The sequence below is a fragment of the Mixophyes fleayi genome, chromosome 3, assembly GCF_038048845.1.
Source record: "Mixophyes fleayi isolate aMixFle1 chromosome 3, aMixFle1.hap1, whole genome shotgun sequence".
Lineage (NCBI taxonomy): Eukaryota > Metazoa > Chordata > Amphibia > Anura > Limnodynastidae > Mixophyes > Mixophyes fleayi.
In genome coordinates, this window is record NC_134404.1 from 50468495 (window position 1) to 50480583 (window position 12089).

General features: G+C 42.4%; 1 protein-coding gene across 1 annotated transcript in view; it reads right to left on the reverse strand.

The window, feature by feature from the left end:
* Positions 1 to 9061, reverse strand: part of MBOAT2 (membrane bound glycerophospholipid O-acyltransferase 2) — a 182248-nt gene extending 173187 nt beyond the window's left edge. Inside the window, exon 1 of the mRNA XM_075201470.1 lies at positions 8634 to 9061. Within this exon, the coding sequence (XP_075057571.1) occupies positions 8634 to 8705 (72 nt within the window). The 5' untranslated portion in view covers positions 8706 to 9061. The remainder of the gene's footprint in view (positions 1 to 8633) is intronic.
* Between the last annotated feature and the right edge of the window lie 3028 nt (positions 9062 to 12089).

Here is a 12089-nt window from a genome sequence, read left to right on the forward strand (position 1 = left end):
CACAACTCACAGGTTCCAAAGGACAGACTGATGTGAATGAGTTCTCTGTACAGCGCTGCGGAATCAGTGGCGCTATATAAATAAATGGCGATGATGATGATGATGACAGTCCTGTTTTGGGAGATCCGTCCCTCTGACCAGACTGCTCCCAAAAAGTGCTGCTCTTGTAGTACTACGAAATGAGAAGTGGCTAAAACTGCTCCAGGGGGTAACCAAAGTGGATAAGAGTCAGAGGTGTAAATGTATCAAGCTGCAAGTTTCCGGGTTTGAAAAGTGGAGATGTTGCCTATTGCAACCAATCAGATTCTAGTTATCATTTTGTAGAATGTACTTAATTAATGATAACTAGAATCTGATTGGCTGCTATAGACAACACTGCCCATTATCAAGCCTGCTGGAAACTCGCAGCTTGGTACACTTACCCCAGAGTCGTCATTTAGGCAGGTACAGAGTCATGAGCCCTTATTTTTAAAACTACAATGTTAGGAGGTATTGTTATCAGATGTGTAACGGGAAGCATCATAGTAACCGGTACAATACAAGAGTATGGCTATCTCCATCAAAATTGTGGCTTTGTTTACACGATATGAAATGAATACATTAAATACCTATTAAATTAAACACTCCCGATTCAAAATTCAAGACAGAGTAAATCACATACCAATCATCCCTGAAGATGCCACAATCCTTCTGGACACACACAGTCAGTTTTGGAAACATCCAGCCCTTCCCCCCTCAATCTTTTAGGCCACATACCCTGTTGGCAGGTTATGTATTATAGTAACAAGACCAATCTGACCGAGTAACGGAATAGCATTTTATGCTTAACAAGCAGTAATGGAACAGGAAGACTGTCGGTGTTGCCCGTCACCATAAACAGCCCCGGTGATCTACTTGAGGCCGTGCCAAGTGAGGCTACAGAAGATTCTCAAAATTTCACCATCTGAAACAAGAGTTAAAGGACAATAGAGTTTGGTTCATTGTGCCATTCATTCCACAGCTGCCTACTGTGTCTATTTCCTAATGCTCGGTCTGTCGGTTCTCCATCCAGCTACAATGCCTCTTTTCATGCACCAAAAACTAATGAGAAGTGAAACAACAGTTGCACTCAAGAATACAGGCCAGTTTTCCACTGCTGACTCACTCATATTTTTAGTACAACTTACATGGGCTCCTGTTGTTGGGCAGAATTGTTTATGCACTTTTTCAAGATTTATTGGGTACAGAAAATAAAGGAGGGGGGTGGTAGGAAGAACATAAAACAAGAGGGTAAGGGGAGTACATAGTGGGGAGGAACACTTAGTTTATGCAGTAAGGCACTGGACATAATCATGATGCATACCTCCAAACACTCCCGATTTTGGTGGAACAACCCAATTCACGGGCCGCAAATGGTGCAGGTCTTAACAAACAGTGGGTGGATTTTTACCTAAATTTGCCCACTTGTGTGCAGGGTTTGGGTGGGGCTTATTTTGTCCCGAATTCGTGATGTTGGGAGGTACGATAATGCACTTCTATATATTCTAAAACAAAACTTTTTATTCTGTGAAGCAGTCAGTATAAAGAAAATGCATATAACATACAGCGGCATGGTGTAACTGTGGTTATATAGAGAAATACAGCTCCTGAGGACTGAATATAGCATGTTGTGCACTTTTCTCCATACATACAGAAATAGAACAGGTACTATGATCTATATATATATATATATATATATATATATATATATATATATATATATATATATATATATTCATAAGCATCCTGTCATATGTCATTTATGCTTCTTTTAGGAAGGCTGGTCATATGATATATCATTTACTGTTCTATTCTGTCAGCGATATAGCTCCACCTACATTCCAATGGTTATACATCCATCTCATACATAACTAAGTCTATAAGCAAAAGTAATGTTCTGTATCAAACCTTTCTCATGATTATCACATTCAGACCTCTTAAAAAGACACTTTTGTTTTTATTTTATGAATGCATTGTGTGTACAATAAATGTCACATCTTGTGGCAGTTCTATACCGACTGTCACCACACAACTAGCAGTGTATAGGATACATGGGGCCAGCCACATGTAATGTTTGGGAAAGGCCACTTGTTGTAACATTGAGGTATTACAGGTGAGTGCACTAAGTGGACATGGGGCCTGGTTCATTAAGGAACGTAAATGCCCAGACATTCCGTATGTTTCGTAGAATCGATCTTCGTATGCCCAGAACCGGACCATACGCCAGTGACCGCAGCACCATCCAATTCATCTTCAAGCACAAAGGACACTTAGGACAGTCTATGATTTCATGGGCGGAACGGTGAAGGGAATGGTTACATGCGCGTTTGGGCATCATTAAGGTACGTGTTTTTCTGTCACTTGCACCAGCAAGTGCTGTGTTTCATCATTTATTTATATATTCAGCTCCACTAATTCTGCAGCGCTGTACAGAGAACCCACTCACATCAGTCCCTGCCCCCAATGAGGCAGGGACTGATGGAGTGTGGGAGGAAACCGGAGCACCTGAAGGAAACCCACGCAAACACGAGGAGAACATACAAACTCCTCACAGATAAGGCCATAGTCAGGAATCAAACTCATGACCCCTGTGCTGTGAGGCAGAAGTGCTAACCACTGAGCAACCGTGCTGCCCATGTATGCAGAGTGTATCTGCTCTGTATAAAAGATCCACTTGTAGTTGAATACGGAGGTGTGTCTGCCCGAATTATGAGCTTTTTTTTTTTTTTAAATCAATTTACATTGGTTTTGCATGCCTTAATGAATCAGGCTCATAATGTGATTTCTGTTTGCTTAAACGTCACACACTAGGTCCCATTTTCCTATTTGTGGATCCATCTGCACCAGATAATCCAATATAACAAGTATCCCAGCACCAACTGTGCTTTTGCTTTACCCAATACCAAAGAAAACCACAAAAAAACAAAAAAAACAGCAACAAACAAAAAAAACACCTAAACTCCCTATCCCCCAAGAACATGTAAAAGGCAATGAGTCAAGTGTGAATCTCTTGTTATTGTGGAACAACAAGGTCCTGTATCTGCTACGACTTGTGTTCCCAAGGGACAGGTTACCCACTTCTGATGTGCAGACTACTGTGGAGGCAAAGAAAAGTTTAGTGGAGTCAGTTTGTAACCTACAGGTTTTTGTTTCTCCCCTATCAGCATACTGTTTCCCACTGACAGCTCCAGCTATAATCTAAAGTAATCAACAGTCTTCTATTAATAGGGGGAATTCAATTAATAGCAAAGTACTACTGGAGCCTGGCACAACGAGGCTCTGCGGCGATGTCCCACCTGAAATCTTTGCACATTTTTTGCTCGTACCTCAAAATGAGTGAAGATTTCAGTATGATATTAACCAGAAGTGCGCACTGGTACATTGATTACACCTCCTTGTGTCTTATAGCAGCGCGGAAGTGAGAGCTTGTTCTAAGGAACTAGACAGTGAAACTGTGGGTGTGTAGATAAGGTACCATAGCCAAGGTCACATGTAAAGATCTAGGCCCTAGAGGCCCGATTCATTAAGGATCTTAACTTGAGAAACTTCTTATTTCAGTCTCCTGGACAAAACCATGTTACAATGCAAGGAGTGCAAATTAGTATTCTGTTTTGCACATAAGTTAAAGACTGAGTGTTTTTTCATGTAGCACACAAATATCAACTTTAAATTTCAGTGTACAAATAAGCTATCAAGTATTTGTGTGCTACATGAAAAAACACTCAGTATTTAACTTATGTGCAAAACAGAAAATTAATTTGCACCTCTTGCATTGTAACATGGTTTTGTCCAGGAGACTGAAATAAGAAGTTTCTCAAGTTAAGATCCTTAATGAATCAGGCCCCTCAGGCCCCTATACCATAAATATTCTAATAAGAACTATTTTTTATTAAAATTGACATCAGATATAAAACAAGCAATATTTTGGGGTTTATTTAATAAATACCAGCATTTTGCCCCGTAAACGATGACAGATGACCCTTTGGAGCAATTTACTAATAGTCATGTTGTGACAGCACATACAATAGGACCCTCTCCCAGCAGTCACTGTTTTCTACTCAAGACTATGGAGTCTTTACTATGCATGAGCGCCCTAGGGTCATACATCATCATTTATTTATATAGCGCCACTAATTCCGCAGCGCTGTACAGAGAACTCATTCACATCAGTCCCTGCCCCATTGGAGCTTACAGTCTAAATTCCCTAATATAGACACACACTCATACACACAGACAGACAGAGAGGGAGAGACATGGGTCACTTTTGATAGCAGCCAATTAACCTACCAGTATGTTTTTTGAGTGTGGGAGGAAACGGAGCACCCGGAGGAAACCCACGCAAACACGGGGAGAACATACAAACTCCACACAGATAAGGTCATGGTCGGGAATCAAACTCATGACCCCAGTGCTGTGAGGCAGAAGTGCTAACCACTAGGCCACGCACTGCCCATGCGCAGTTGAGCACAGGGGAGAGCAGCAACGCTGCCGGAGAGAGGATCCCTCTCCCGCGGTGCTATCCCCATAGGATTGAATGCCATCTTCAGAGAGTATTAGCCTTTGGGGTCAGCCTCCAAAAAGCTTAGCTTGATAAAACTGCCCAGACCGCAGTCCCCATTGAGTATTATGGGGACTGTGGTTTAATGCGGTAATTAGTCTTATGCAAGAGATATCTCCTGTGTTAAATTGTTCATTTAATGAAAGCCTAACTTAAAAATTCATAAATCCTGCGGAAAAAGCAGTTTCCGCATGGTTAAGGGCTTTATAAATAGACCCCTTATTGCTGTGTTAAATATGAAGAGTTATGTTACTTTTATCATTTGGTGATGAACTGTATATCTTTAAATCAACCAGACCCATTGGTGGATTTAATATTTCAAAGCATTAAAAACAGAATTCTGTCCATAGACTTGTATAACTTTGCTATACATAAATCATTATAAGCTCCTAGGTATTATAGATTCTACACACAGGAGTTAACAATTTATGTCCCCTCCCACCTCACCCTATATAAATATAGACTCTGCATGTTCAACTTTTGTACATGTGTTGTAAATAAATAAAAAAAATATTTGTAGTACAGAAAACTGACAGTTGTCATTGTACTAAATGATAGATTTGGAACTTTATAAGTTCAAGAATCACTGCGGTATTGTGCTATATAGTACTCTACCTTCTTGGTAGTCAGCCAACCCCTGCCCTATACAGTGACACAGAAGGTCGAACCCTCCTTTGGCCGGGTGTATAGTCTGGGCCCTGGGATTAGACAGTGCTGGAAACAATGAAGAAAGCACAGAGGCCAGGATCAATGTCGCCTTTTTTGAATAATATGATAAAAATTAAAAAAAACATTACATAGAAAATGCTTTATTCCAATAATAAAGCCTTTTATAAATGATTTTCACCTGTTGTAGCCATTGCGAGATGACGATAACAGAACGGATAAAGGGGCAAAATGGGACTTTTATTCCATTTTTTATTTAATAAAGTGGTGGAAAAGGGGTTTGGGGAGTTGTTTATTCTGTTAAGATGCCAAAGCCTGTTTTGTTTTTTGATATCCCCACCCCCCTGGGAGAAGCACCCCGCCCTGACCGGCCCCGCGGCTAGTTTTTACTATAGCTCGTGGCCTCCACGTTATAGTGGGAACCTGTCCAGGCTGTCCAGTACTGGGGCTGGTCCTGGCTTTGTGGATCCACACTGCCTATCTTAGTTATTACTATGTACATTTTAACATCACACAGTCCACTTAGGGAAGTGTTTTGTCCCAACAGAACAAATATTCTGCTGGAGAAATGCGCAGGGTGAATATATCAAAGAACAGTCTTTTATCATTTTGCTCATCACCACAGCTATTATGGTGCTAGAAGGATTCTCAGAGTACGTTCAATGGAGAACATTTCCACCCAGAAGCATCTCCCATTACAATGTGACATTTATAAAGTTGTTAAATACTTAGCATTCCCGAAAACCGCTCTGTGTTGTGCCTGGTCCTGACTATGGACACTTGTGTGCCTGTGTCCTACTTGAAAGTGTTACAGTTGTGCAGTTTATGATGACCCGAGATCTGGGTGGTTATTGAATACTGCACCTGACACTAACGTCATCACCATGGCACTTACCAGACCTGGAGGAGGAGGGTGCCAAGGAAACAACCAAGTAGGGACCTAATTTTAATAAATTTGTTTATTTTTAATTACTTATGGGAAGTTTCAATACATAAAGGGGGGTCTAACAGGTTCTCCAACATTCTACAACAACATCTAATGACACCTGAGCAGGTCAAACGCAGAGAGCTTAACTCCAGGAATTATACACACACATTTCCATTGTGAACAAGCCATATACTAATTCACTAAATTAATTTCTAATCGAGGGAGCTCACCTTGGTTTTTGGAAATTATGTTTGCTGTGCGAGCTGGTATGTTTTGCCCCAAACACATAAAAATATATAAGAATCATTGGTCAGCATGAAGCAGCCTATATTGTAATAATCCAACACTGAGCGTGACATGACCACAAGCAGGCCCGGCGCTCCCATTAGGCAAGGTTAGGCAGTTGCCTAGGGCGCCGGGCGCCACAGAATTAAAATTACTTTAAAACTGTGCGGCGACCGCTGACCATACCTTTCACGGCCACCGCACAGCTTCAGATAAATCCACGGGGGGGGGGAAGGGGCTATGGATCACTACCGCCGCCCTCCCCTCCAACAGCTGATGGGGCGCTCTGTCTCCTCCCCTCCACTCACTGACTGTCGGGCGTGACATCATCATCGCGGCCCGACAGTGTCAGTGAGTGGAGGGGAGGAGACGGAGCAGCTTTATGGAGGCAAGATAAGCTAAGGAAAGACGGGGGGGAGGGCGCAGATTTTTAAAGTGTGCCTGGGGGGGGATTTTGAAAGTGTGCCTGGGGCGCCAAGGACCCTAGCACCGGCCCTGACCACAAGACATTAACAAAATGCGTTCCTGTTTTAGTTTAAGTATCCCTTACCAGTGTACAATGAATAAGATATATTGTATAGCTTGTCAATATTAGAAAACAGGAACAATATGGGCAACATTGAAATAGCAGGGGCGTTCCTGTAAATCATATACACTAAGAAACAGGAAACTGCAGTAAGAGTGTAATTTAAGTATTGTAACAACTTACATATTGCATTGACTCTCAGCCTGACACCCAAACTGTCTGTGGCACAAATAAAACTAAACAGCACAAAGCAGCTGGACAAATACATGACATGTGTCTTAGTTATGCTGGCAAACAAAACGCCTAGCAATGTAAATCTACCCTTTCATATAGCAATGGGCAAGGGATCAAAACATTTAGATCAAAGTCCAAAAATGGGTTCTCATTCCATTGAGGGTAGCCACCCACGACCCTATGTTTGCAAGATTATTGTGTAACTCCAAGTAATAAAATAATAATCACATTTTAATCTTATGGTGTACAAGTGCCTCGTTCTTCGAATTTGTGTTTTGGGAAATATGCTCAAGCATCACATAACAATCACACAACTTTTACTGAACAAACAATTGTCTAGGACACAGTTCCTCCATCCTTTTAAACCTAGATGCCTACAATTTCAAATAATGGTCTCCTGTATCAGTACAGAGTAAAAAATAAACAGGAGGTATTTATTAAACGAAGATACAACACAAGTTTTAAGCAACTTGTTAAATCCCCAGCTGGAAGAACCAGGACTGGGCTCAGGGGGGTGTTTGGTAAACATTAACATACAGTAGGGCACACTTTTCAAGGTGGGTGTATTGACTAAACGTGCTAAATGTTTTTATAAAGGGAGTATGGTGCTTTTTAAAGCACCAAACTTGAAAATCAGTGTATGGCCAGAGAGGAGGCGTGACCTTACCTGCTGGGGATACCTGAAAGGGTACAATTTATTTTACAGTGTCTCCACACTAGCTGGATAACCCAAAACATATTTCTAAAACATGCAAGTCATTAACAATGCCCTTTACACTATATAAATATATAGAGAAGTCCTAGTTTCACCCAAGAGCCCGGCATCCTTTACAAGCCAGTTATAAAGTATATCTAAAAATAACCATCTCCATACCACCTCTTGTTAAGAATGTCAGTTTGTGTGATAACAGTTTCATTGAGACAATTGTTTCTTGAAACAATACATTCTTAAATGAAATCATGCTCATGTGACCTAACCTGTATACAGTAAGGGCTACTTAGGCCAGGCAGTATCTGTCTAAATATTTAATACTGTTGTTCTGTTTAAGCATTATGGAAAAACAATAATTGCTTTACAATCATATAGATTTGCAAGACTGATCAGATGGGTGACACTGCCCTTGGTGGAAGATTGCAAAATGGGATGTGCATCCTGTCTGCCATCAGTTCATTTAAAGTGACATCTTGGGATAGACACCATGCTGCATGGATATTGGAATGCACAAGCCCGGATGTGCCAACCACCTGTGGGTGAGATCATGACAGGTGCCAGTTTGATGCTGGTGCAGTCAGAGGGGGGAGATTTGGCAAGGGGTGGCTGCATTGCATTTTAGAAGCTGAGAGGTCACTGACAAAGGCAGGCAGTGCGATCAGCTGCCGGTGACCCCTGTCTCTCCCCTGTCACCACATCTGCTTACCTGGTCTATAGGCAGCTGCACTGCATCGCTGAGGGGGAGCAGCAGTATGGAGCCTGTGGTACTTGTAGCCATGGCAATCCCTCCAATGACAGATGAGGAAGATGATGCTGAAGATGTGCTTCTCCCACAGACTCTCCAAGACAAAACAAGGACCTTCAGTCCTCAAAGCAATGGGCTCCACAAATGTGCACAAACTAACACGGTCCCCCCAACTGTAGGCAACGAGAGGCACCCCCCACAGGACTGATGGTGATGCACGCCTAAATTAAATAAAAATGCAACATAAAAATATACAAAGTGGTGGCAGCTGTGCTCACATCATTAATAAAAACAATGCAACAGCGGCTCCAATGCAAAGATCCAGCAGTTTATCCATGCAGGGAAATCACAAAGCCACACAGCCTCTTCCACCTCCTCACTCTGCTCAGTGTACTGAATGCAGAATTACAGGGAGGGAGGGAGAAAGCACAGCACTGGGCTGGGAAGTCTCAAACCCTCTGTATGGTAGCCCAGACAGCACATTCTTTCTTATTGTCATTCTCTAAATCACGGTTTTCTTCCTTCCTACTGTAACTTCAGTCCGATGTGTCTGCATGGGGGAGCTGGTTATGCAATGATCACCCTGACAAGACGCTTGGAACATGTTAATAAGTCTTTATTTTTTTTTATTTTTTTAACTAAACTAACAGTTGATTACATGCATTACAAGAAAAAACTCACCTAAGACAGAAAATGCATAACAAGGAATGTAATATAAATAAATACACACTCACTGATTATTAAATATGCAATACAATATTTGTTTATTATTTTGCTGTTTATTTTATTTAATCTAAGCCTCCAGACTTCTTAACAGATCATGGACACAAGGGACAATACAACCATAAAATTGCATTAATCTTATTTGTATTTTATAGCATGCAGAAATATTCAAATGCTATTAGTTGAATGGAAGAATTGCATGTTGTGCATTACAGCATGCAAACCCACAAATGCTAAATGTAGCCCTTTAATCTCTGATCAGTGACAGCAAGGCAGGGTATATTAATCCTCCTTAGAGTCCTTTCCCCACCTTATCCAGCACAGGCAAGTTTTATTCTGTGCAGTATTATCTCAGGAAACCTGTGACTCTCCGGCTGTTGCTGGACTACAACTCCCAGCAGGGGATAAGAGCCACAGATAGCTCATCTCTGACTAGATTTTAGAGGGAGACAGGACATTTTATTAAGTTTTCAAACAATGCTCCTGAACTGAAAAATGTATATGCATGATATTAAGCTACAGTTTTCCACAGATTCCAAATTTTCAGACACGGTTTTATTTCAAATTTGCAGGTATATTACTGGCACAAACAGGGTTCCTGTTTGCTAATATCGACTAACTGTACCAGTAGTTTTGTTCTGTACACTGGATGGCATTGTATTGCATGCTATCCATGCTATTTTACATAATAAGTTTTAAAAAGATGTATTTGAAATTCAATAAAATGCCACTATCACAAGGAGAGAATTGGGTTCTGTTGTGTCCCGATTTGCTCCCAAACTGTTTTGATTCAATGCACCTACCAGCAGTGTGATGTCTGTGCAGTGGCACTGCATGTGGGAGGGGGTGTACTAAGTCCCCGGCCTGCCCTGGTGGCCTGGCCGTGGTGATTAGGCAAGGGCAGATGGTGCACCCATCAGAGGCAGATGGGAGCGGGCCAAGGGCCAGCCGCACTATAACCAATGATATCCTCTCAGCAGCTCTGTGTCTGTGTGTAGCCCCTCTGTCTCACCTGTGGCGGTTGGAACAGGGATTTATGTACAGGATCCCCTTGGGTGCCCCAGGGGTCCTGATGCACTGCTCTGCAATGGGTTATTGGGAACCCTTCATCTCCCATCAGCCCATTGGCCAGAGCTGATGCAAAGGCCTGGCATAAATGCCTCTGTAGTGCTACCTTACTTTCCAACTGGAGGGACCAGCAACGAAAAGAAGGAGCCAGGGGCATAACAATAGGGGGCACAGGGGTTACAGCAGCTATGGGGCCTGAAGGTGAGGGGGTCCTGTTTAATGCTTGGTCGCACTCTTCCATGGCCCCCGCACCCCCCAAGGCCTCCACTTTTCTCTCAAAATAGCAGAGCAGAGGCCTCTTCTCAGCAGAACATGTGCATTGAGCACATAGGCCGGACCTCACATGGTCAGAAGAGGCGACTTCTGTGCTCTATTGAGAGCCTCTACCCAAATTTAGATATGGGACCCAGCAATGCACTGTTCCGCCACTGGGCGGAGCAAGTGAGCACTCCATTACTATGCCACCTCAGGCATATTACAGTATGCCACCTGCACAGTGTGACAAGCAAGTCCATGGTCCAACAGGCAGGCTCTGGTTCTTGGCGGATGTTGTGCGAGCAGAGAGGCCTACAATCAAGGGCAAGAAGAAGCCCAGGAGCCTCTGGCGTCCTTCCGCTAAGCAAGGGGCTGTGAGTATTATTGACCCCTACCTTGATTCTCACATTGACAATGCCAAGCAGGTCCGGCGCTGGAATCTTTCCCCTGCATGCACCAAAACCCTAAACCCCTGCAACCGTTGTAATACTCTCTCTAAATAGAGAGCGACAATCCGGAACAGAAGGGAGCACATTTTGGGTTGCCCCAGTATGCACAGCACCCTCCTACTGTGCTTACCTGCCTTACCATGTTCCACTGGCCCTGATGCCAAGCATAGTTCAGACAATACCAAAGACTGTGATAGGAGTCATTAACAGACTGGAGTGTTGTCATTTAGCAAAGTATCTATAGAATGGAGTCCAGATACAATTGGATCAGAGCCTAGGGATTTCCTCAGGTGACCCTAACAGTGCAGGTTTTCCATATCTCTTTGCTGGGGCACAGGTGTAATCATTACTGACTGACACATTTTGAAAGGACCACAGGTGGTATAATTATTTCACTTGTGACCTGGAAACCTGCACTGTTAGGGGTCCCTGAGGACTGGGTTTGGGAAACACTGTGCTAATGTTAAAGTTCTGAGTCATTAGAGGTTTACATTCTGACACACCCGAGCGTAGCCAGATAGAAGTTGATGTTGAATTGAAATATTACCAGGACATATATAACATTATAACATCAACTTCCTATAAGTGCACCAGCATGCAGTTACCATATATGCATTCTTAACTAGGAGTGTGTACATGTGAGCTATATTTACTTAGTAAAAGTTAGTGTAATGCTAAATGCATAGGAGCTGCTGCTGCTCACTGCTTCAGATATCTACGTTATCACCAACATTATGTGTATTATGTTTCATGACATTTCACTCTGATTGCTTTATCAGATTTACTTTTTGCCAACTACTACCTTCCCTTTATTCACACACCCCTATCACAAACATTTTTTCCTGCAATAAAAGTGCTTAGGCCTAGATTTACTAAACTGCGGGTTTGAAAAAGGGGAGATGTTGCCTATAGCAACCAATCA